Below are 26,806 nucleotides of genomic sequence, written 5' to 3'. Positions count from 1 at the left end.
ATTTCATTTGAAATAAATCCGTAAAATAACAACAGGCAGCCGGTGCCGCTGCAGGCTTGGCATGGAGCTCCGTCAGCTCAGCGGTAGTTGGTGGTTCAGTTACCCCGAGAGTAGGTGACTGTGTGCTGGGTACAGAGCACCGCGAGCTGCCGGTCATTTCGGCGGAGATTACGGTTAAGTTTAGTGTTATGCGGCGACGAAGGTTAAGTTTAAGGCACCGAAAAGACGAGTTAAGTTTAGAAAAATGATTGTGGTTTGTATTAAAACACCCCCAAAGGAACATGCATTTCCTGGGTGAAAGTCATTTGTTTTCCCCGGGAAGCGAACTCCGTTCTCTGTATGTTAATGCCCCCCCCATCCCCCCTGACCTCCTCCCTACGCGGTCAGCCGCGTTCTTATACAGAGAGAGTCGTACTGCGAGCTTGTCCCAGTTCCGAGCTCGAGTACAAATGGAACACACTATTACGGTTACTCCAAATCCTTCATTCCCTCTGCATTTTAGCTGCTGAATGCGTAGTAACTGCCTTCAATGAAAAGCATTATGCACCAAAAATGATGTGCAATACACTCGGCGCTTTATTGATTTCTATTATTTTCTTTCGTCTCTTGATCGTACTTTATCGTCTAGAGTCAGTCCTTATTTCAAATGTTTTTTGTTGTTGTATACTTGTGGATCTTCCACTTTCCCATGTGCCTTTTATTTACTGCGCTTCCTCTGTCATTGATGACCGGCAATATGAATGTGTGTATATGTTTTCGGTGGACTGTAGAAACTGAATTGCCCCTTGAGGATAAATAAAGCCATCTGTATCTGTATCTGTATCTGTATCTGTATCTGTAAGAAGGGCGGAGGAAGCAGCGCTCGGGTCTGGATAATCTCGCAGTAACGGAGCGGATAAACCGCGTTCTGATTGGAGGACACGGGTCAGTCACTGTGAGGAATGTGGAGAACAGGTGGGTGGGAGAGAGAGAGAGAGAGAGAGAAGGAGAGAGAGAGGGAGGGAGGAGGCAATAAGCCTGCATGTTATCGCCTACAGGGTTGCTTTAATGGTTAACCCGTGGAAACTGCAACAATCCCTTTTGTGTGTTAATTAGTGACGCCCGGAGGCTTGGACATCAAACACAACGGCTTTTTACCACGCTCATCATCATATTAAAAACTTGTCATAAAAAACACACACATAAAGCCTGATGTGGAAACCTTTATCAGTAGCTGTAGCCTATGGAGTCCACTCTAAGGGAAGTGCTGCCCGTCCTTATGTAAGTGGCCTGTGTTAAGTCCTACAAAGGAAGCCGTGCATGAAATAATGACTTGGCCGGAGCAGAGATTCATTGCACACTGCTGACCCCCCTCTGTTCAGCTCTCTAGTCTGAAAGCAGTTGAAGTGGTGGGCATCCAGCAGCAGCTCTAACATCACCAAACGGGAATCAAACTTGCAGTTTTGGTGATCGGAAAACAACAGTAGGAACAGCAGCAGTGACCAGTAGGGTACACTATAAGAAATATCTGTTATATAACAGCTGTATGAGTGGATATTTGAACATAAAGTGGCCACGGAACGTGATTCATAGTTGTGATGCATAATTTGCCGCTTTTTTGTGACATTCTTGAAAAAAGATTTTTTGGGGAAGATCACAGTGACACCACAGAGGATACAAACGTCATTACAAAGTCTACTGCAAATCTGATACGACCATGTCCTTAGAGGAAACTGATATATAGTGTATTATCAAAAGCTGCAAATTCAATGAAATAAGATCACTCATAAGGGCTCGTAAAGGAATGCACCCTGAGTGTTTAATGCTACCATAGAGTAGGCCTGCACCATATGAGGAAAATATCGAATTGCGATTATTGTGACTGATATAATATGATTCACCATATTTTTGAAAATCACGATTATTTGTGCAGCTCTACTATACAGACATACTGTAGGAACATCACGTCACTGTAAAACTAAAATGGAGCCCGCACCACAAACATATACCTGAAATACTGTAGTATCAGGGTATTATGGGGGATAAAACTGCATGTAGCCCTACGGTGGGAAACACTTATTTTAGGAAAATCCAAACTTTGGATCCAACAAAGTGTCTGACTCAGTGTTGAGCAGCAATATAGCACGTATGGATAATACTTTTCTGAAGTGTTTCCCCCCCGCCCCGCTCACCTGGATGGTCTGGCTCGGGTCTCCGGAAACCGGGCCTCCGACCAGCTTGCAGTACAGGTCCTGCACGCTGCGGCCGGTGTCGTCCTCCCCGCAGGTCGCCGTGGCGGTGATCTTGGTGCTCTCGGCCAGGTTGAAGTAGGGCGGGTGCAGGCTGTAGCCGTGCACCCCGTTGGTCGGCAGCTCCTGCGCCCACGCCGAGTGAAAGCAGCAGAAGCAGGTCACTAGCAGCGGCCACAGCAGCAGCGCGAACCGCGCCTGGGTGCGCTGAGCCGGGGAGAGCGCAGCGCCGAGCGCCGCTCCGCTCGACATCATCTCCACCTGTTCGCTCGGTCCGCTCCGACGGAGGGAGGGGGGGGGGAAGTTTGAGATATAAATCAACCGGAGTGTAAGAAGAGATGAGCCGTGAACTACTGTAGGAGAGTAAGCATTTAGAGGGAAAAGTAAGGGAGATGGGTTGCAAAAAAGAAATTAAGGGAGAGTGCAGAGCGGTGCGTCGAGGTTTGTGTCCTCTCTTTCTCTCTCTCCCTCTCTCCGTGTCGCTCCACCAGGCACCTATTGCAACTCAATGTGCAGTTACCCTCCCTCTCCCTCCCTCTCTGTTGGCCCGTCCCCAGTGGTTGGAGGAGGGCACAGCTCTAGCGAGTTTGGATCCATTGGAGTTGTCGTCTTACAGTGTAGCTGTGGTGCTAACAGTCTCAACCTGTCAGAATACTGTACGTGTAGTGATACATATACACGTTTCCCCTAACCAACAGAAGTACACAGGCCAAATCACTACACACTAACACAAGGTAACCTAAACTCAAGGTCCATTTACTAGCTTTTTGGGGTCTTCATCAGCATGTGTGACATTTTCCCTCTCCTCCTCCTGTTTTTATGTAACCTTATGTAATCTGATTTTACTGTATGCTATGTTTTATTCCTGTAATTGATTGATTGATTGATTGATTTGATAGGCCTACAGTTTTTTTTTCAGAATGTATTACGCCCTCTCCTCTTGTCCTTCTTTCCTCAATCACTTCATTCCTCCTCGCTTCCTTCCAACTTTTCTTTCCCGTATCTGTCTCTTTCGTCCTCCCTCTTTTCTCTCTTTTCTTCCGCTCTTTTCCTTCCAGCTTCCTTCATTCTCTAGTCTTCTTTCTTTCTTCTTTTTGTCTCATTAATTGGACATTCCTGCATCGCTGCACCCAACCAAGTGGCAAAACAACACATGGGAAACAAAAACAGAGAGAATGTGCATCCAGACACACACACACACACACACACACACAGCCAGGTGACAAACATGCAAACACACACACACACAGACGGCCACACACACAGATCATTCTCCAGCCCTGTGAGAGGAAACAGAAGAACACTATCAGGGTTTGAATTTGAAATATGCAGTCATTCTTGGTATTGATTCATTGTTTTTTTTATTTGCATAACTTTTATTATTTGCCGTGGTCATTTTTTTTCTCCTTCCTGTTCTTGCCTGTAGCCTACACGTTGAAGATCCAGAATGATTTCACAGCAAACTATATATGTCTATGGCATAGGAAATGTCAACTCTGAAAGATTTAACGTTATTTGCCTAGTTATCGTTTTTTTGTAAGGCCTCGTTTTGATTTTTATATCAGTTATCGACAGTGTTTTTTCCCCACCTAGTTTTTGTGAACGATTGTAACCTTGCTTCAGAGGCCTATTGGTGCAAATGACAACTTCATCATAGGCGTGCGTGTTTTTCCTAGCCTGGACGCCAGTCGAACCTAGCCCCGCCCACAACATTTGAGGTCGGGAAGTTGGGTCCAGACTTGACCCGTTGTGGAGCAACTATATGCTCGAACCAGAGCTGTTCGGACCAATCAAATTGTCAGGGGGGCGGGCTTTATACGATGATGGACCGATGATCAACAGTAACGTAGTCAACCACGTCGCCAAAGAGCACTTGGGTTGAATTTCTTTACAACTCCGTTGCTCTGATTGGTTGTAGGTCTATCCAATGGAGTGCAAAGGCATTTTCTTTCCTGGTTGGGTTGAAACACGCCCCATAATCACAGCCCAGTGGAGCGGTATCAGACTCATATTCTGACTACAATCTGAGTATGACCACTTCAGACTATGTTTTTTTCCATGTTGGTAGCTCAGTAATGACACATATACCACATCTGAAGAGAAACACACACACTGTTACTCACAGTGAAATACAACAGGTTCAGGCACAGTTTCTGGTGATTGTTGAATTACAAAGAGTCATCACAAGAAACAGAAAAAAGCACATGAGGAATCATAGAATTACAATATGGAAAGATTATGGAAGATTATCTCTGGTGCTCTGAACAAAAGTTCAGAGCACCAGAGATACGCCAGTATTTGGGCTAAAGCTTGTATACCTTTAGGGAACACCTGAGCAGCTGTGTGTGTGTGTGTGTGTGTGTGTGTGTGTGTGTGTGTGTGTGTGTGTGTGTGTGTGTTGTGTGTGTTTTCTCATGGACTCTGGAACACCGCCATCTAATCATGCAACAGGAACCACTTTAGAAGATTAAAGGGTTTCTCTGCCACACACACACACACACACACACAGACAGAGAACAGCTGCTCAGGTGAGTCAACGTAATATTTACAGGTTTGGTTTGAAAGGATGTTAATATCAGAAACTTTTTTTTTACTGGTGGACCTCCAGAAAGTAAAAAGAAAAAAGAAAGAAAGAAGACAGAAAGTGAATATACCTTCGTCAGGCAGGTGAAATTGTTGCCATGTTTGTTTGTGCCTACACTGTCCAGAGTCCAGAAACCTCACACATCTACTTCCTCCATCGTCTGTCGAACACATGCTGACCTCTGACCACACACACACACACACACAACACACATGCACGCACACACATACACACGGGCAGGGGTCAGTGACCTCCACGTAGTTTAAAGGAGTCTAGAGACAGTGTGTTAATGCAGCAGAGCTTCATTCACTGGCACACTAGAACATTCCACGGGCTGTTTGGGGGCTCACAGGTCACACTGGAGACACTTTCCTGGGCTCCAGTGTAGGGTTGCGATTTACACCAATTTTCATTATCAGTGAAAAATAATATTTCATTTAGTTGACAAACTGTAAGATGCCTGTGACAGTTTCCAAGAGCTTACGGTGAAAGTTCCTTCCCGAGGCTATTTTGCAGAGGCACCGTGGCTCCGTCCGGCGCTTAGCACCGCCCAGGACGATTGTGATTGGTTTAAAGAAATGCCAATAAACCAGAGCCAGACCTTCCTCCGCAGCACTGTGGAGGAAGGTCTGAGACCTCTCACTTCTGTTATATCTTTTTTAGGAGTCGCACATGCTCAGTACCTAGGTAAGGACTACTAGCCAGTCAGAAGCAGAGTATGAGGGCGTGCCCTGATAGTACCTAGGTAAGGACTACTAGCCAGTCAGAAGCAGAGTATGAGGGCGTGCCCTGACAGTAGCTAGGTAAGGACTACTAGCCAGTCAGAAGCAGAGTATGAGGGCGTGCCATGCTAGCAGCTAGGTGAGCATTATAACGTGTGTTCCAAAGTGACCACGTTTGTCTCTGAAGTAAAGGCTGGACTACAATAGAGCTGTTTGGAGCAGTTTGTGAACAGTGTTTTCTGTTGGAGATGGTAAGTCCCTTTGGGGGGGACTTTGGGCTTTTTCACTTTGTAAACCTATAACGTGCACAAAAAAAGATATATAACACAATAAAGGAAAGGGAAAACGCAAAAAGCAGAATATGAGCACTTTAAAGTGTGGTTGTATGAGCTACTTCTCCAGAGTCAGTGTGTTAGCTACAGTAGATGGGGGTCAGCACTCCCCCAGTTTGGAGAAGCAGGCAGGAGTACCGACACAGAAGATAAGCAATGTCCTGCTGTGGACGGGGGGGGGGGCAGCTAAACATGTTTTAGACACCTAAAAATCTCTATATTTAGAATATTTTCACAGCTTTACCTTGCTGTCAGACAGCTCTTTACGACGGAGAACTGAAGCTGTTATCTCTGCTCTCTTCAAAGACACCACACTCCTTTGACACAAACAGACATTTTACCTTTAGGAAGAAAGAGAAGAGGGCTTGTCGTTTCACCTCACTAATTCTCTCCTTCTCTCGGTCTTTTTTTCCTCAACTCTATAACTAATCGACTTCCTGGATCCCAAGGAGAGGTGAGGGATAGGCCACTCGTTGTCGTGGCAACGGCTAACTGCTCCATCAATTGAACCCACCTACCCCCTGCTGGGGGGGTACAAATGAAGAGGATGGAATTTGAAAGAAAGAATGAATGGGATGGGGGGTGGGGGGGGGAGCCAAAGGAGAGAAGGAAGTATGATAAGAAGTAAGAAAGTAAATAAAAGTAATGAAAGCAAATGTGGCTGAGAAATGCAAACAGCAAGAATACAACCAGTCAACGCATTGGATTCTTTGCAGCCCTCGGTATCCCATAATCCATTGTGAGAAGGCTTAATATGAAATTTAGAAAATAAAAGTAGTAATCTAAATTTTACATGACTGAAAATTCTTACTTGAACTAGCGCAATCAAAAAGCCAGTTTTGTTAAGAATTACGTAATGAAATGGCCTAAACCTGTAGGTAATGCATGTTACCTAGACCTGCAGGTAATGCATGTTACCTAGACCTGTAGGTAATGCATGTTACCTAGACCTGTAGGTAATGCATGTTACCTAGACCTGTAGGTAATGCATGTTACCTAGACCTGTAGGTAATGCATGTTACCTAGACCTGTAGGTAATGCATGTTACCTAGACCTGTAGGTAATGCATGTTACCTAGACCTGTAGGTAATGCATGTTACCTAGACCTGCAGGTAATGCATGTTACCTAGACCTGTAGGTAATGCATGTTACCTAGACCTGCAGGTAATGCATGTTACCTAGACCTGTAGGTAATGCATGTTACCTAGACCTGTAGGTAATGCATGTTACCTAGACCTGCAGGTAATGCATGTTACCTAGACCTGTAGGTAATGCATGTTACCTAGACCTGTAGGTAATGCATGTTACCTAGACCTGCAGGTAATGCATGTTACCTAGACCTGTAGGTAATGCATGTTACCTAGACCTGTAGGTAATGCATGTTACCTAGACCTGCAGGTAATGCATGTTACCTAGACCTGTAGGTAATGCATGTTACCTAGACCTGTAGGTAATGCATGTTACCTAGACCTGCAGGTAATGCATGTTACCTAGACCTGCAGGTAATGCATGTTACCTAGACCTGTAGGTAATGCATGTTACCTAGACCTGCAGGTAATGCATGTTACCTAGGCCTGCAGGTAATGCATGTTACCTAGGCCTGCAGGTAATGCATGTTACCTAGGCCTGTAGGTAATGCATGTTACCTAGGCCTGTAGGTAATGCATGTTACCTAGGCCTGCAGGTAATGCATGTTACCTAGGCCTGCAGGTAATGCATGTTACCTAGGCCTGCAGGTAATGCATGTTACCTAGGCCTGCAGGTAATGCATGTTACCTAGGCCTGCAGGTAATGCATGTTACCTAGGCCTGCAGGTAATGCATGTTACCTAGGCCTGTAGGTAATGCATGTTACCTAGACCTGCAGGTAATGCATGTTACCTAGACCTGTAGGTAATGCATGTTACCTAGGCCTGTAGGTAATGCATGTTACCTAGGCCTGCAGGTAATGCATGTTACCTAGACCTGCAGGTAATGCATGTTACCTAGACCTGCAGGTAATGCATGTTACCTAGGCCTGTAGGTAATGCATGTTACCTAGACCTGCAGGTAATGCATGTTACCTAGGCCTGTAGGTAATGCATGTTACCTAGGCCTGTAGGTAATGCATGTTACCTAGACCTGTAGGTAATGCATGTTACCTAGGCCTGTAGGTAATGCATGTTACCTAGACCTGTAGGTAATGCATGTTACCTAGGCCTGTAGGTAATGCATGTTACCTAGACCTGTAGGTAATGCATGTTACCTAGACCTGTAGGTAATGCATGTTACCTAGACCTGTAGGTAATGCATGTTACCTAGGCCTGCAGGTAATGCATGTTACCTAGACCTGTAGGTAATGCATGTTACCTAGACCTGTAGGTAATGCATGTTACCTAGACCTGTAGGTAATGCATGTTACCTAGGCCTGTAGGTAATGCATGTTACCTAGGCCTGCAGGTAATGCATGTTACCTACAGAGAGAGGATGCACTTTGTTGGGTGTTAAACTTAGACATTTTTACAAGTTGACAAGCGAGCGCTTAACTCACCAGACTCCGTTTAAAAAAACGTACATTGTACCTTGTTTCTGCTGACTGCAGCGATCTCTCTTAATACTGGACCAATGTCAAAGATTGTTGTTCCCATCACTCACTGAGACACAAACAATTGCAATCGTTGCTTTTGGTCCCGGTTACGTCTTGAAAGGTCAGTAGCAATAATCTGAACTTTGATCGTGTGTAGGTAGGCTTTAGTGTCGGCGTGAGCCAGGAGCAGCTCTGTCCTCACCCATGTAGTGAAAACCAGACGCTTCTATCTAAATCCATCTGTTAGTATCTGCCTTCAGTCAGAACTAAATGCTTAATGCTCTTATCACATGCCACACACACACAATTAATTTCCCCTTCCTTCCCTTTCACAGCCATAACTTCAGTATATTCAGATAACAGTATTGAGTAAATACTGTTTTTCTATTCTCAGCATTCCACGGATGTTCCACCTCACACTGTGGATCAGATAGGCCTTTGAGGCGCACACACACACACACACACGTCACACACAGTGCTGAGGGCGGATATGTTTGAAGTGCTGTGGGCCGGGGAGGGGATGTTTGGGGTTGACAGCGGACTAAAATGTGTGTGTGTGTGTGTGTGTGTGTGTGTGTGTGTGTGTGTGGGGCAGGTACCGACATGCCCTTCTCTTTGTCTCCTCCAACAAGACACTTCAATCCACACACTCCTGGTGGGCCTTCTCCCCCCTCTCCCTCTTTTGTCCCCCATGAGTTCTGCTTTTCCTGCCCCTGAAGAAAAGATCCTGATGGTATCGATGCCTGCGGGTCGCTCGGTCCAACCGTCCATCCGACACTTTAGACCAGTCAGAGTAAGGTATATGTGGTGACCCCGCCCCTCTTCCTCAAGTGCCACTCTCAGGCCCAAATGTTGTACAAAATAACTGCCATTCGGTTTAATAGGCACACCCCCAAACGTGATATCACACAATCTTGCTGTCAAATTTACCAGCAGAGGTGGGGGGGGGGCTACCTGCCCCTTTTGCCCCTCAAGGCCAAAGTGCCCCCCTTTTGTCCAGATTTTTACTTCATATTTTTTCTTTGACGATGGCCCACAAGTGGTCCGTTTAAGAAGAATATTTAACAATAATAATTAGCTAGATAAAACGACCTAAACCTACATATCACATGATGACCAGGGTTATCGCGTGACACATGTCCTGCTTCCTGTGTGTGTGTGCGTGTGTGTGTGTGTGTTTTACATTGATTTGTTGTTGTATAGTTGTAAAGAGCTCTGAACTCCTCTTCCCTCTCTCTCTCTCTCTCTGTCCAGCATGCGTTCCTTCTCTCTCTCTCTCTCTCTCTCTCTCTCTCTTTCTCTCTCACCAGTGTCTCTTTCACCTTCTCTCCTGTCACGGATCTGGCCTACTTTGAAGTCCGCTGGCGTCTGAAAGCGGACAAAGAGACACAAAGAAACGAGCCGGGCGGCTTCTGAAGACAGACAAAAGGACGAGCGAGAGATGGGAAAGATAGAAAAGGGGAAGAGAAAGAGAGAGGCACGGCAAGAGACAGAAGAGAAGTGAGGAGTAGTTATGGCGTGGAGAGAGAACAACTTCAGAGAGCTTGACAAACACAAAGCAGAGAAACCGTAAGATAATACACAGTCTCGCTTTGTCAGACCTTCCTCCACAGCTCTGTGGAAGAAGGTCTGGCTAGTCCACACAGCATTCCTGGATGGAAGAAAAACCTGCTCTGGTTTTTGGCATTTCTTTAAACCAATCACAATCGCCTTGGGCGGGGCTAAGCTCCGGACGGAGCCACGGTGCCTCTGTTAAATAGTCTCAGGAAGGAACTCGTTTTGGTGGAACATGTGTACGTTCAAAAAATCTTTAAGTTTGTTGATGACACTGTCAGCTACATTTCGTTGCATTTTCAGGAAGATTCATACCTTGAATCATTGGTTTCTCTGTATTATTATTATATGTACAGTACAAATAAAAATGTTACGTACCTATTTTGTTATGTGTAGGTATGTCGATCTTTTAAAATACAGGTTTATGTTAAAAAAGATAAACCTATGAGTAGTTTGTCTCTCGTGTTGGTTTGCCCTCTTATGGACATAATGCACAAAATGAGATATTCGAATATAATCAAACCTATGTGTTTTTATAAGCATTATTCAAACATAATTGTTGGCCAATTTTGACAGCCCCGATAGTACATACATCCCGGTTTCAACATGCAGCCCTGGTTGCTGCTTGTACTGCTTTCTCCTAAAACTGGATCAGTGCTGTGATGCAATAATCAGGGACACGGTCTTCTTTTGAAAGTCAGTATGTGAAGCTGCTTCACGGACTGGCCCAAAAACTTGCTGATAGAAGTTACAACACATAAAGTGTAATAACTATGTATTAGCACAAATGCAGTCAAAGTCTATTAAGGGTATACTTTGACATGGTTCTGCTGTAGGACCATATCGGCTCCCTGTCCCTTATTTCAAGGCTGAAACCGTGTTCGTTGTGTGTGTGTGTGTGTGTGTGTGTAAAAGGTATGCAGGGGGCCAGGTGAGGGGGTTCGGGGGGGGAGTATTAGGGGCTTCCACCCCTTCATGTTGGATCATTGTTTGGCGAGCTGTGACTCGCCGGGGCGCTCCCTGCCACAGGCCGAGAAACACGTTTCGCATTTAATTCAGATTAAGAGTTTGGCTCCAAAAGAATGCACACTGTGTTTGGACTTACAGCTACTTAAATAGAGCCATAGTAGAACAATGAAAGAAAAGAAAAAAATAACAGGATCCTTTGAGTTTTAGAGATAGGCTATCAAAAGCACTTTTATCACCAAGTTGGCCATTTACTCAACAACTAAACAGCCTGAGATTGTGGATGGCCGTCTGTTTGACATCATCATCATCATCATCTCGCCATCGATCGCTGTCTGTCAGCTGATCATTGTTCACCGTGGCGCTCCATTATTTCTGAGAGAAGTGTCGGCGACAAAATTTTGTCCAATGAACAAGCGACCGTGTCGAACGCACACCAAACCAAATGAAAAATGCAGCAATGTTGCAACTCCACCCCCGAGTCGCACCAAGTCCACCAACTATAGGTGTGAAAGCGCCCTTATTAATTTCCACCCCATCAGGTCAGAATCTATAGCTGTCATTATCCAGCTGTTTAGTTTCATTATGTTGACAGCATTAGCGCAGGGCCATGTGTGGCTGCTGACATTAAAGGACAATTCCGGCGCAAAATGAACCTAGGGGTTAATAACATATATGTACCGAGTCGACCGTTCTCTGGGATATGTTTTCATGCTAATCTAATGCGTCTCTAGCTTGAAACAAGCTACCGCAAAACCGGTGGTTAGCTGCTAACGCTAGCTTTCAGGGCACATGGTAAATCTCTATTTCTACACCACTAACAAGGTTCAAAATATCACCACACTTCCATGGTAGCATAATGAGGGTCCCTACATGTAAACCCAAGCATTGAGAACTTTGTAAGTGTACAGACAGTTTATTAAAAAAGATAGATTATAAAGACAGGACCGTTCATGTTTACACGCAGCCGCCTTCGTTTTGCATTTAGGGACCCTCATTATGCTACAGTTGAAATGTGGTGCTATTTTGAGCTTTGTTAGTGGTATAAAATAGCGTTTTACCAAGTGCCCCGAAAGCTAGCGTTAGCAGCTAACCACCGGTTTTGCGGTAGCTTGTTTAAAACTAGAGACGCATTAGATTAACATGAAAACATGTCCCAGAGAACAGTCGACTCGGTACACATATGTTATTAACCCCCAGGTTCATTTTGCGCCGGAATTGTCCTTTAAGTCTTGTTACATATCTTTCAGATTCATACTTCAACTTCAATATGGCCTTTTAGCATAGGGTGACCAGACGTCCCCGGTTTCGGTGACCTGTCCCCGGCTGGAGCTGTCCCCGGAAATATCCCCGGTTTTCACTGTGACTGACAGACCCGAAATTCTAATAAAACAGTGACCAAACGTGTAGTCGCGCACCCTACACGCGCAGGCTCAAGACAGCCAGAGCAGCGCTGCTCAGAGCTCAACTTCGGTAAAGTTAAAAAGATATTCACAGATTCAAACTTCCGAGATCAATTACTCTATAGCGAAATGTTATTAAATCACAAACGACGCACCTTTTCTACCGTAGTAAGGTTAACAACGAGCTACAAACTCATTTTCATCAAAACGAGCCGTCCTCCAACCTGGAGAAATAACATTGGTCTCTACGAGCAACCGGCGGTGAGACGGCAGTAAGACGAGTGCTTAGGGACCGTCTACAAACTACAACACCTTAGGGACCGTCTACAAACTACAACACCTTAGGGACCGTCTACAAACTACAACACCTTAGGGACCGTCTACAAACTACAACACCTTAGGGACCGTCTACAAACTACAACACCTTAGGGACCGTCTACAAACTACAACACCTTAGGGACCGTCTAAAAACTACAACACCTTAGGGACCGTCTAAAAACTACAACACCTTAGGGACCGTCTACAAACTACAACACCTTAGGGACCGTCTACAAACTACAACACCTTAGGGACCGTCTACAAACTACAACACCTTAGGGACCGTCTACAAACTACAACACCTTAGGGACCGTCTACAAACTACAACACCTTAGGGACCGTCTACAAACTACAACACCTTAGGGACCGTCTACAAACTACAACACCTTAGGGACCGTCTACAAACTACAACACCGAAAAGAGATACAACAACAATATTTATTAATTTAATGATTAAATAAGGTAGTGTCTACAAACTTACCTCAATTATAACTTGTCTCCTGCTAGTTGTACTACAGCACTTAAAAAAAATAAGCATATTCATAATTTTGGTGAATATGTTTTCCAAAAAAAAATTAATGTCATAATTACAGAGAGTCATGTCTCCAAAACTATTCCACACATAGAAGCCCCCCTGCTGGTTGTACTACAGCATATACATTTCAAAAATAAGCATAATCATAATTTTGGGGAACATTTCTTGCCAAAAACATTTCATATTTTAATAATTAAATAGTCTTGTCTCTAAACTTACCTCACACATAATTAGTGTTCTGCTGGTTGTACTACATCACTTTTCAAAAATATAATTATATATATATTTATGTTGTATTTTTTTTTTTTAATATATGTCATAATTACAAAGAGGCTTGTCTGAATTTGTTTTCAAAGTGCACCAGATTGATGCATTTAAACAGGGGGAGCATGCCCATGGACCAGCTCTAGGTCTAGTGACGCCCCTGGGGCAGTGTCCCCGTTTTAAGTTTACAAAGATAAAAACCTGGTCACCTTATTTTAGCATGGTTTTTAAAACAAAACAATCTTTCCTCCTCTGAGTCTACGCACACACCAGTGCATCTTGTCGAGAGTTTTTTCTCACGGCAGACAGTTTGAGGCATCTAGCAGTTAGTCATTTGTCCATAAATGGTAAGGGATGCAATTAAAAGGCTGAACAGCAGAGCACACTCAATGGAGTCTCATTTCACCTGAGAGAGAGAGAGAGAGAGAGAGAGAGAGGGGAGAAAGGTGAGAGGATACCTAGCACAGTGGTTCTCAACCTGGGGGACGGGACATGGATTCTCGTACACTGAGCAGCCGTTTCTATTGGCTGGATGTGCAGATTTACAGGTCAGTGTATGTGAACTGGACGGTGTAAGAGCCATTTGAGTGGTTTGAGTGGTTTTTAGTGGAGGCAAATGGGAGGTAAAGCAAATATTCACATATCTTGGTCCCGATCCAACCAGGCCTTCTGGGAAAAAGCCAGGGAAAGAGAGAGGAGGGGGAGGGGTAGGGGACGAAGGCGATGATGACATACATCTCATCTGCGCAGTCACTCACCTGAAGGGAAAAAAGAGAGCGAGAGACTGTGTGGGAACAAAGCAGTAAAGCAGCAGTTAATGACAGCTATCACTGGAGGCAGGGGTTAAAGATGCCCTAAAACGGCTCTCACACACCACTGGACCATCAGCTCCACACTGATTGGCCTAATGACCACTGGAACCTCCCTGCCTTCACATCACCCTGTTATTCCCACATTGACAATGCTTGTTACTAACTTAGCTCTGGGGAGCTTATTCCCCGGAGTCCTTTTGTTTTTCGGCCCGCAGTTCTCCTTGGATTAGAATGGCACCGAAATCATGGTTGCAGCTGTCGCCGTGGTCCTGCTCCGCGCACTGCTATGCCCTGCTACACCCTGCTACGCCCTGCAGTGCCCTGCTACGTCCTGCTATACCCTGCAGTGCCCTGCTACACCCTGCTACGCCCTGCAGTGCCCTGCTACGTCCTTCTATGCCCTGCTACGCCCCTGCTACACCCTGCTACATCCTGCTATGCCCTGCTACACCCTGCTACGCCCTGCAGTGACCTGCTATGCCCTGCTTCACCCTGCTACGCCCTGCAGTGCCCTGCTACGTCCTTCTATGCCCTGCAGTGCCCTGCTACGCCCCTGCTACACCCTGCTAGTCCTGCTATGCCCTGCAGTGACCTGCTATGCCCTGCTTCACCCTGCTACGCCCTGCAGTGCCCTGCTACGTCCTTCTATGCCCTGCAGTGCCCTGCTACGCCCCTGCTACACCCTGCTACGTCCTGCTATGCCCTGCTACGCCCTGCAGTGACCTGCTATGCCCTGCTTCACCCTGCTACGCTCTGCAGTGCCTTGCTACGCTCTGCTACGCCATTAACTACTACAACTACTATTTCTAGTCATAGTTCCATTATCTTCTGCTAAGCCACTGTTCATCACACCCCCAACCGGCACCATCAGACACCACCTACCAAGAGCCTGGGTCTGTCCCAGGTTTCTCCCTAAAAGGAAGTTTTTTCTTGGCCCTATCACACTCTTGGGGGAATTACTAGAATTGTTGGGTATTTATAAATGATAGAGTGTGGTCTAGACCTACTCTATCTGTAAAGTGTCTTGAGATAAGGCTTGTTATGATTTGATACTATAAATCAAGCCATAATTAGGCGAGTGTGCACGTTGCGTCAGTTGATTGAAAGACAAGAATAAAATAATATATAATAAAAAAATCCTCCTGAACAATCTGTCCCCCTCACTTTGGAAATTACAGCTAAGGTAAGGTAGCTGACGTAAGCTATTGCACCTACTCCCAGATATACACTAAGCAAATCCACAGTTTAACATCACTGACGGGGTCCGAAATGAACACTTGCCAGGCGCCACATGCGGGTATATTTTCCGTTTGGCGAGTAAATCTCAGAGGGCTATCGGCCACATGGCTGGTAAATGTTTGTACCGGTGATTCACTGTATTGTTGTAATAAAGTTTCCAGCACATCAGACAAAGCGTTGAGCTCAGTGGTGAGAAGCAAAGAGAAAGAAATGATGCAGCATCTTCGATTTTGTAAAGGCTGCATTCACTTTTTAATGGAAATCACCAATGCACAGTCAGATTAAATCAGATTTTTGTTACTGTTCACCTGCCTGAAACCAGGTTTTTCTCTACTGATAGATCACTAAGTTCACCTTCAGCAATTGTCTGTTAACATAAGAAGTGATTCAATGGTAGAAAATAGCTAAAAGTATTGCATAAGCAGCTGAAATAGCTGAAAGTACGGACTAAACAGGTCAAATAGTTTGCAAAAAATACTGACTATGTAGTTCCAGACCTGTCGCCAGACCTCAGTCTTAAGGGGGGGCATATGAAATGCATGGGAGGGCACAATTATTATTAGCCTACAGTACGTATATTTATAATCGTATACTCTATTTGCGCAGCACGTAATCATCACGTTAAACATAACCAACAGCAATATGACCAGGTAGCCTAAAGCCTACACCATATTACATAGAAGCAATGTTATGAATATCCATAAAACACTTGACTATACAACATATTAGATGTAACACCAGAAGCATCTCTCAAACATTGCATTTTAAAGCAGTCAACAGAGGGATATGCATTGCCATAAGACACACACACACGCACGCACGCACGCATATACACGCAGAGACTTTGAACCTACCGGTACTTTGAGTGGAGGCAGCGCTGTCCTCTCTCCAGTCCCTCCTGCCAGTACAGCGGGAGGCGGCGTTTCTCCGAGCAGAACCTCCTCATCAAAGTATCCTTCCACTCGGACTTAAACTTGTGAGTGAGGTCCTTTTCAAAAGCAAGCTGAATCAGCTGGGCCTTGCGTCTGTGCATCATACTGCACCGATGCTCTGAGAAGACGCTTTTGAGCGTGGAAAATGAGTTTTCACACATTGCTGTGGAAGCTCCTAAAGTTAGGGCAAGGGTGTAGGCTGTGAGAACAGGCGGTCATAGCCTGGAGTGCACAGTTGAATGTGCTGAGGATGTTGGCTATTGTCCATTTTCCATCTTCGGGGGGAACCGGGGTGTCAGTCATTTTCTTCACCAGGAACTCACGAGCCACAGTATATTCAGATTCAACCACATCAGTTCCAGCTAATACCAGGAGAGGGGTTACCTTTGATGGGTCCAGGAAATTATCCTCGGCCTCTGGGTTCAAAGCAGCCAGTGCGCCAATGAGCTCGCTACTGCGCTCTCCAAAGCGCGCATTCATCTCTCCTTGCACAGCATCGATAACACTGTAAAACAATCTCATGAACTCAGTCTTTTCATCTATGTCACTTTGTGGCTGACCAACTGTTTCTTCAACTGCAAATCCGCGGAGGTTCTTGTTAATTGTGCGTCTTCTCTTGCTTGGACCAGGGTCGGTCACCGGCACAGCCTCGGTGGCCGATGCTGGAGGAGCGCAGAGATCCCACGGTGCAGAAAACTCGTTTTCTGTGCGCAGTGTCTTCACGCAGTCAGAAGCGCTGTTCACAAGTGTCACTGCAGTGAACAAGTCCATATCTTCGGCCTGTAGTAGTCTGTTAGGCGGCTCGGAAAGTAACAACAGTTTCATAACAAGGTGCGCAATGAAAAGAAAACTGCGCTGCGTAATGGCACGAAGCAGCCCCGTAGCCTCGACGCGCACCTCCGCTCCAAGGCCTCGTGTGTTTTCAACCTCGGTCAGTAATGTGGATATGTCGTGAAAACTCTTCACCACAACTTTGACCGTTGCCAAGTGGCCAGTCCATCTCTGGTCCAAGAGACGTTTCAGGGTATCGCCTTTGTACAGAATAGCCACGGTTGGCTTCCTGATGAAGTTGTACAGCATGTTGCATACTCCAAAAAAATCCTCGACAGCTGCTTCACTGGACATGGCATGAATCACGACCAGATGAAGTTGGTGATTAAAGCAGTGAATATGTGGTATGTTACGATCCAGCTTGTTTTGGAGCAATTTCTGCACATCACCATGCCTGCCAGACATGAGTGATGCGCCATCATAAACTTGACTCAGGATTTTGTCCGTGCTGAGTCCGGCGCTGGTGAGCTCATCAATGATGACACCTGTCAGAGCCTCTGCATCACCTTTCTCAGATGCGGCCATTACCAAGAGGCGCTCACACACACCATAGTTTTCGTCAACAATACAGCTCACAGACAGATATGTTTTCTTGGCCTAAAGGATCCCGTGTGCCATCCACTTTAATTGAATACCAGCTATCGCCGACTTGTCTCACTATCTCCTCTGTCACGAGTTTCCTCATCATTTCGATAATCTTGTTTTGTATCTGTGGGCTGCTATAGCGTGCATTCTGTGGGATTGTTTTTGTAATCCTTGTCAGTTCGGGATCTTTGCACATGGTGTACTCAAAGAGAGACAAAAACAGCCCCATGGAGATACTATCATCTAGCACACTGGCAAAACCAGCATTATCTCCACGTAACGGCAATTGATTCACCACTAAAAACTCCAGCATATCAATTACAGCTGACATGTAGTATCTGTTGCGAGCCAGTTGCTCTGAATTTAAGAGAGTGGAAATCTCTTTTCCTGTCTCTCTACATTTTTCTGAATCTCTCCACGTTGCTTCACAGGCTAAATGTTCTTTTGAAGCTGCATGCTTATTTAAGCCCTTGCCTGTTTCAATTGCATGTTTCCAATCATTAAATCCCTTAATGGAGAAGGTGGCGTCCGATGATACAGATTTGAATTTCCTGCAGGCATAACAAAATGCGGAGTCCTTTTCCACCGAGTACTCGAGCCAGTCCCTGTTCAAATACCAGCTAGAGGAAAATTATCGTTTTTTTGAAGCAAACGTAGTAGTTAGTTAGTTAGCAAAAAGTAGTTAGCTAAAAGTATTGCATACGCGGCTCAAATAGTTAGCTAAAAGTTTTGCGTAAGCAGCTCAAATAGTTAGCTAAAAGTACAAAGTTCTAGTTAGATAAAAGTACTGGATAAACTGTTGACACATTTAGCTTCACGCCAAGAAATAGTAGTACCATTGCTGACCAAACCAACCTAAATATTAACAGTTCAATTGTATGAAGAAAAAAAAAAACAATATCCACTTTTATATAATGAATACTGTTTTACATTTGGAATTGATTAAGGTGTAGGCTACGTCAGTTTATCTAACCGTGCTGGGGGGGTACCTCAGAGCAAAAAAGTTGGGAACTACTGTCTTAACCTATTAGAATACATCATAATTTATTTGAGTTATATTTTGTGTTTAATCCAAACCTGCAAAGTAACAAAAGTTATCAAATAAATGTAGTGGAAGGGGGGGGGGGAGTACAACATTGAACTCTGAGATGTAGTGGAGTTGAAGGAAATAATAGCATGAATTTAAAATACTCAAGTAAAGTAGGCCTACAAGTACCTCAAAAATTGATCAGTACAGTACTTGAGTAAATGTACTTAGTTACTTTCCACTAAAATCAGCAGTGATGTGCTGTGGACTCAATTACTTAAGAGAGATGGCATAGTTGCAGAGGTTTCCTTGTATAATACTTACTTGAAAGTGTAGTCCAGACTTGGATTTCCTTCTCTGCTTGTGATCTGTTTACATGTATGTATATGTTCTTTGCATGTACGTGTATTGCGATATTTTTTGACATGTGTGTTGGGTGATGCAGCAGCTTGGAGCCTGGGGGACAACAAAGTCTATCTTGTCTTTCAGGAGTGTGAAACAGGTTTTTCTGGTTTTGCAGGAACCTTCCTTTTCTTGTCACATGCTGCCCTCTGCTGGGATCGGCCCGTAAAGATGGAGTCCTGATTCAGGCGATAATAACTGTTCATCCTTCAGTACCCGTGATGATTTAAATCTGATCACTTGCATGTAAACGGATACATAAATTCAGTCATTAGGGACCTGGAGGAGCTGGATAAATACCAATGAGACAAATGATAAGGTAACCATCAAGACTACACAGAATAAATGTACATTTTCTGAAAATAAGCATTCATCTACATCAGGACTCGATACCTTTGCATATACAGAGCATAATATGAGGGACACAACATAATATGGATCCAGAAAATAACTTATCAGTATAAGTAATAGCTGCAGTTATTACACAGATATTCAATTTAATAAAGCTTTCCAACTAGAGCACAATATATCAATTATCCACTTATATCAACAAAAAAATCCCCTCTGGGACCATAAAGTGTATTCTATTAAACAACAGACACCTATATGCCAACTTTCAAGAATATTTAAGACAATTCAATAACCATTTCAACATCATAGCAATATCAGAGTGTGGATTTTGAGATTGATGGTTATGAAGTGAATTCTGAAAACAGAGCGAATAGAAGCAGAGGTGTGGTAATATACGTGGATAAAAGATGGAATTATAAGGTGGTGGAGAGTATGACAGCAGCCGCTGATGACTTGCTGGAATGCATTACGGTAGAAATTCGCATGGAAAGGACAAAAAAACATTGTTGTGAGCTGTATATACAGAACTCCTGGATCAAATATTGAGGTATTTAAAGAGTGGATGGACATTTATTTTTTTTTTACAAAAGATTATGTTTACATGTGGAGAATGTAACGAGGGGTCGACCGATACTGGTTTTTCAAGGCCGATACCGATTCTGATTATTAGTAGCCTAGTTAATGAAACTGATAACCGATATTTAGAACTGATATGTACATTTATAGTGAAAACCGAAAAGTCAAAATTAAGATTTTGCAACCTGCTCGTTAACATAAATCCTAGACTTTCTAATAAATGCATGATATTAACACTATTAAGTACCTCATTACAATTAAAGACAACTGCCAGTGTAGTGCTGGTGTGCGTATGCTTTCAGGCTGCTAAAATGTTATTAGGGGTTAATCTTTGTGTACTTGTTCTGTAAAGGCAGTTCAGTTTGGTTGAGAATACTCACACGCCACGGTGCATTAGCCTTTGTACACTTAGTGGACACTCACTAGAACCAAGAAACACTCAAATTCAAATTAACTCCATTAACCACGTTGCTTTGTCGTCAATACTATTAACATTTTATCCATATCTGCATAATAATTAGGGATGCACGGAAATCTTAGTCGACGGGGACCAAAACCACCGACTGGTCCACTAATGGGGCAAAGCCCTAAAAATGTTGCCTCAAGGCTTGATACTAAAATGTAGGGGGTGCCTGACGCTCTTATGTAAGGAGCACTTGACCCATTTCATTCGTTATTAGGAAATGACAACAATGGCAAACAAAGTTATTGGTTTTTCATTTTATTGACAAAGTGTCCACTGCTCCAGCATCGCTCTTAGAAGGTCCTGTGAGACAAAAACAGGGAAGAGGAGAGACAAATCCAAATCATCAACAGATGCTGATTTTAACTTGAGAAAACAGCCTGCCTGAAAAGATACACTTTTACCAACATCATCATCAAAATGTGAAATGATAGTGTTTAAACAAATCAACAGTTGCATGTTTTCCTCTCAGCAGTGAGAAGATCTCTTCACTGACAGACCTTTCTCACGTGGAACAGGAAGAACAGCACCAGTTAATGCTGGCTGCTTCACATACAGACCTGTGGTATAGTGCCTGACTCACCGGAGCACACTGGCTGCGTGGCGTGAGCGTGTCCGTTTTTATTTGGGCTCCCATGGTAACAGGTTAGAGCATGCACACTGCCTGTGTGACACGCATGTCTCAGAAAACGCGTGCATGCTAAAAATAGGACCGACGCCTATTTTTCACATGTTGGAAGCGTTTCCAGGCAAAATAGAATAGGAAAAGATGTTTATATGTCATTTTGACACAAATACATATCAATAAATGACATGTTGATGTTTGACAGTCTCCAGGTTTGGACATAAATGTCGTGTAAAAAAAAAAATATTGCACCTGTCAATCCAGAACCAAATATTCTGGAGCCTATGTTGCTGTCAATACTGCCGTGGTTGTCTTTGCTGTAATCAGATCAGTTTATGTTTATGAGAAACATCCATGTGTCCAGACAAGGCTAGCAGCAGCAGCGCCACGTCAGACACCTTTCTGGTCATGGTCAAGACATAGAAAACGCCACGCCACAGAAACGCCACGCAGCCGGTGTGTAGCCGGCCTTAGTGTTACGACTGTCACTTGTGCTTTTATCTTTCATTGTCACATGTCAAAAAGGCCGATTGGGCTAAAGTTGTGACATTTGAGAACAGGTTCTTACTTTGCAACAATGCTATCATCCCTTGCCAGCCTCAGGATGGAGTCGTCAGACTCGCCCTGTAGGAGGAAAACAAAAGCTTTCAGCATTTAGGAGACAAACATGTGACGGGCATGTTTCCAGTGTGGGGAGAGAGAGGGAGGGAGAGAGACACACTAGTGAAGCCTATATTGTGCTTTAATAATAGGCTGCTGAAACAGACAAACAGCCCCTGTTCTGTCATCTCGTCCTCTTTCCACACACACACACACACACACACACACACACACAGGTTTCCAGTGCAGGCAGTGGAACACATCCCTCTAAAACTTAATGGAGGGATGACAGACACTACACATCTCCAAAAACTATTCTGTACTATAAAACTACAGCTGATTTGAACAAAAATACTCCAATTTGTGTTGAACCCTCAGACAAAATGTCAGAAATAAGATTGCATCAACTCATAATTTTCTAAGTACAATGAGACATAAACAGATGTGACCCAGAGACCAACTTGCGGTGGGACGACACCAGCAGGGGGGGGGGCATCAAATGGCGAGGCCAAGGTACCCTCCCTACTTCAGCCGTCACGGCCGCTGATAATGCTCTCCTAAAACCCTCTTCCTGATCACTGACAATGTCCTGTGTTTGAGAGACGGCTGTGAAGGTGCACTGCATCGGCCACTTGAGCTGAGACTTACCATTCTGCGGATGGCGCCACAGATGGCGTAGGTCTTGAACTGACCGTTGAAGCGGCCGGTCACCTTGTCAACCTGCAAGAGGACAGAGCACACCGCATGAGAACATCTCAAGTCCAAACAACCGCTGAACGGCGGAAACTTGCAGGGTTTAGCCTTGCAGTAAGTTTGTCCTTTTGGTTTCTAGTAATCCTTGAGCCATGTGAAAACCAGAAGAACAGACTTTAGAACAGCTGTGCAACACTGTGACCATACGTTCTCTGTCAAGGGAGAGGGCCTATGGTCCCACATTTCTAAGATTTTATTCAAAATTAGGCCCCATGTTCCCACAAATGTAGGAACACAAGACCTTGTTTTGAAAATGTCAGTGATGTGGTAACATGGGGCCTAATCTTCACTGGAAAAAAATAATCTTAGAACTGCGGGACCATTGGGCTGTGGGAACATGGGGATGACCCCTCTGTCGAAGCTATATTACTGCTGCGTGGTATTTTGAGTACTTTTCAATAGGCCTGCACGATTAATCGTTACAAGATCACGATCTCGATTCACCCAGTTCACGATTTAATTTTTAAATAACTTCGATTTTTTCAAAAATGATGTACTTTTTAAATGATTAAATGTATGCAGGCTTTATCACACATTTAGACATTTCCAAAAGTTTGCCATTTGGATTTTTTTGATATCACATGAAGTGCATTGGAAAAGAAAACCAGACACTGCCTGCAAATATAGCTTACAGTTACACAGCAGCAGCAGCAGCATGTACATGTGATGTGTAATAAATTGTTCAACAAGCAACGTGGACGTACACGGCCCTCAGACAACAGGGGCTTTTTGCCTCCCATAAGTCAGTGACTACGCTTAAAGTGACAGCAAAATTCTGTTATGGATCTATTAATTGCGGACAGAACTATTCTAATCATATTCCAGTTTCCATGCCATGGAGCCTATTTGTGATGACTGATATAGTCCTATTAGTCAGTTGTCCCCCCTCAACTATTCAACCTCTCACCCGTCGTACGGTTGTGGTTAACCCTTGTGGCGAACGCCATGCAAATACTTCCACCAGCACTGAGCCTACTGTTTGCTTTACAACTGCACAGTGAATTCAGACAGAGGAGCATGTGTCACCAAGCCGGTGGACAACCTTATTACAAGCTGCAGGATGGTCACAGAAAAACTGATTCACAAATAAGCTGCAACATACAGTGGTGCTCAGAAGTTTAGGGACCCACGCCCCATGGAATCACATCCCCTTCACCATACCTAGAGATTGGCATTTTATTTCAGTTAGCCTAATAGCTGGTTGGATTTACATTGAGAGATGATGTTATGGAAAGTACCCCATGCCAATCTCTAGGTATGGTGAAGGGTATGTGATGATGTGGGGGCCGCAAGGGAACTTTATCAGGATGCATAGTATCCTGGATCCATAAAATAACTGGCCTTTCAAAATAAAAGTCTGCCTGCCTCTATGGGAATTTAACATAGGGCTGTACTGACTTATGCCCCCTGTATTTTAAGGAGGAACATTTATTTATTTACAATACATTATTCATTCACAAAGAAAATTGGTGTCATTAAAGGTTGTATTTTTCCTAATTTTTTTAATTAAGACATTAAGATCAATTTCCAAAAGATGAATTTTTAATTACTCGTTTTAGTCAAATTTATCACGGGTGTGTAAACTTATGAGCAGCACTGTACCAACAATAGTGGGGCTTAGACTAACAGACTGAGCTGAAGATTATGAAATTCTTTATTGAAAAAAATAAATACATAAATAAACGTTAACAGTGACATGTTCCCGTTACCTCAGCGATGTTGATCTGGACAGAGGCGTGGTCCTTGGCTCCGATGATTCTGTTGCTAGCAGAGCTGCAACACACACACACACACACACACACACACGTTAACTTGATGTTCATGCAAATGAAATGTCACCATCACTCACACTGATACTCTGCATGACAAAGCTGCTTGGTGGCGTTTTAAGCCCCCAACGTTGACTTCAAGGCACCTAACCCTGACCTTAACCGTTGTCTAATCCTAGTGCCTAGTGGCGACGTTGGGGGCTTAAAACGCCAACAAAGCTTTCGGCTGACTCTCAATGCGACAATTTTTATTATTAACATTTAAAAAATATTTTTTGCCATTCTTTCAGTGGTTTTCTGACACCATGAAAAGTTGTCTTTTGAGAAATAGGCGGTTCTCACAGGACAGCAACGCGGCAAACGTTTGATGATCTTATAGAATATGATGCATTGCTGCGGATTAAACTACCCAACAGTATACAGTTGATCAATTAAGCATTTTACAACGTTACAGCAGTAAAATGCAACATATGCATTAATGCAGCAGGAATATTATATATACACATTACTGCATTATAGACCTTTTTCACAGCAGACGTGTTGACATGTAGGAACAGCACAGGTGTATTCAAACCCATTAATGATGGCTGCATTCCACTTAGGAGAGGTCCTGGTATTGTTCATGCTGACTCACTGAAATATCTCACTGGGACACTTGATGGAACTGAGCCATCGTTAAGGTTATCAATTCCAGCTGTGCTTTTCCTACTATGACAAGTCAACATGTCTGCTGTGAAAAAGGTCCATGCATACTTTAAGTAGCCTACTTTAATTTAGCTGTTGCTACTTTCTTTTAAAGATGTTTTGGGCATTTTAGGCCTTTATTAGACAGGACAGCTTAAGACATGAAAGGGGAGAGAGAGGGGGATGACATGCAGCAAAGGGCCGCAGGTCGGAGTCGAATCCGCGGTCGCTGCGTCGAGTAGTAAACCTCGGTATACGTGCAGTTTAGTGTCCCAAATTCCCCATACAATGTCCTTAATTATGAACCTGCTAAACCACCTGTTTAACAGTTGGTTATGGTTAGGGCAACCTGTCTCAAATAAGACGTACATTACTACACGAATATTTCAGCGTGGACACGTTATTTAGCAACGTTAACGTGACTTGTACTCACCATTTACGTGGGACGTAAAGGTCCACAAATTCACCAGCGTCGTTCTGCATGTTTACAGGTTGTCCACGCGGTCGGTTACAACTCTGAAAGAAAGACATTTTCCCAAAAAACACACATTAGAGAAGTCGGCGCGGGCAGTTAGCCTACTAGCTAGCACACCAGTTAGCATACGGAGCGGGCCGCATGTGGCTGCTCACACACTCGACCAACGTCTGATATTTACACCTCATTTCTGCCCTAAACACGAACCAAAGGCCATCTACGACTACACAGTCACCTTAACTTCGACAAAGTGTAAGAAAAAGACAGTTATGTAGGGACAGAACGTGCATTTTAAGCGTTTTTAAGAAGAGAGCTCGATGGAAACACACCGTATGCGACAAATGGCCGACAGGGAAAGGAAGAGAAGCCGACCCGGAAGGAGAAATATCTCTTTCTAGTGTTTACTATGAATAGTTGCCGGGCTGTTCTGCACATGCGCGGCTCCCACATCGTGGAAATGGCTCTGCAGCATGTACCAGTTCAATCCATTTATACTGCAGTATTCTAGGCCAGGCTGAGTCTTTGAACAAGCTCTTAAAGCACTGGACAAAAAAATAAACCACACCACTATTGCATTACAAATGAAAAACAATAACTTATTGAGCTTTGCATTTTTTGGTTTATTTTATAAGATGCTGACAATGTAAGAAACTGAAACTTAGTGACATATATGTATGTGTTTAGTTTTGTTTGGATGGACCTACAGTACTTGGCCCACTCAAAGAGACGGTCAGAAAAAACGTATATATTCTCCAGTATCCACAGAGCCTCCCCCAGTTTAGTAGTAACTACTACCTGGGAGGAGTACCAGAGAACAAGATGCCTGAGAAGTGAGTAGGAAAATAGTTTCATTAGTCCTGATACCATTCTTTCACGATACATGGGCGACCGATTGGATTTGTATCGCGATATTTATTTATTGAGTATTAAGTATTGAGTATTGGGATTTTCTTTTCCTTCTTTAACAAAAAACAAAAGTTGAATAATTCACTTCTAGAGACAATATATCATGAGACATTTCTAAAAACAAATAGTTTTCTAAAGAGAATGCACATCACATGTCTGACATTTCATCCATTTGTGAAGAAGAACTTATCAGGCCCTGTTTTAACCATCTAAGCGCACGGCGTGAAGCGCCTGACGCAGGTGCGTTTAGGGCGTGTCCAAATCCACTTTTTCTAGTTTGACGGTGGAAAAAAAGGGTCTGTGCG

The 26,806-nt window shown here is 43.9% G+C and overlaps 2 protein-coding genes across 9 annotated transcripts in view; both read right to left on the bottom strand.

Moving 5' to 3' along the window:
- Window positions 1-2,715, bottom strand: part of lama5 (laminin, alpha 5) — a 120,210-nt gene extending 117,495 nt beyond the window's left edge. For 5 of the 7 annotated variants that reach the window (XM_036008448.1, XM_036008447.1, XM_036008452.1 and 2 more), the window contains exon 1: window positions 2,172-2,714. In XM_036008448.1, the coding sequence (XP_035864341.1) occupies window positions 2,172-2,483 (312 nt within the window). In that variant the 5' untranslated portion in view covers window positions 2,484-2,714. Of the gene's footprint in view, window positions 1-2,171 lie in introns of all 7 variants that reach the window. The other 2 variants (XR_004899078.1, XM_036008450.1) reach the window with 2 other exon arrangements.
- Window positions 2,716-20,934: 18,219 nt separating this feature from the next.
- rps21 (ribosomal protein S21) lies at window positions 20,935-26,035 on the bottom strand. Of its 2 annotated transcripts, XM_031284025.1 has the most exons (6): window positions 25,925-26,035; window positions 25,554-25,636; window positions 24,377-24,440; window positions 22,563-22,634; window positions 21,883-21,938; window positions 20,935-20,992 (listed from the first exon to the last, which is right to left on the bottom strand). In XM_031284025.1, exons 2-6 carry the CDS (start codon window positions 25,601-25,603, stop codon window positions 20,983-20,985), a joined length of 252 nt encoding a protein of 83 aa, XP_031139885.1. In that variant the 5' UTR covers window positions 25,604-25,636; window positions 25,925-26,035; the 3' UTR covers window positions 20,935-20,982. The 2 variants fall into 2 exon arrangements, with proteins under 2 accessions (XP_031139885.1, XP_031139886.1); XM_031284026.1 differs by lacking the exon at window positions 20,935-20,992 and having other exon boundaries at window positions 21,879-21,938.
- Between the last annotated feature and the right edge of the window lie 771 nt (window positions 26,036-26,806).

This window comes from Sander lucioperca, chromosome 12, assembly GCF_008315115.2.
Source record: "Sander lucioperca isolate FBNREF2018 chromosome 12, SLUC_FBN_1.2, whole genome shotgun sequence".
In the NCBI taxonomy this organism is placed as follows: domain Eukaryota; kingdom Metazoa; phylum Chordata; class Actinopteri; order Perciformes; family Percidae; genus Sander; species Sander lucioperca.
Note: the sequence above shows the minus strand (reverse complement) of the source record. Positions and strands in the feature narration are given on the sequence as shown.

Bases quoted from the DNA above. Each gene is read 5' to 3' on its own strand.
- rps21 (XM_031284025.1), bottom strand. From the start codon at position 25,603: ATGCAGAACGACGCTGGTGAATTTGTGGACCTTTACGTCCCACGTAAA. The intron at 24,441-25,553 runs GTGAGTACAAGT...TGTGTGTTGCAG, and splicing joins CTTTACGTCCCACGTAAATG to CTCTGCTAGCAACAGAATCA. The intron at 21,939-22,562 runs GTAAGTCTCAGC...TTCCTCCTACAG, and splicing joins GTGGCGCCATCCGCAGAATG to GGCGAGTCTGACGACTCCAT.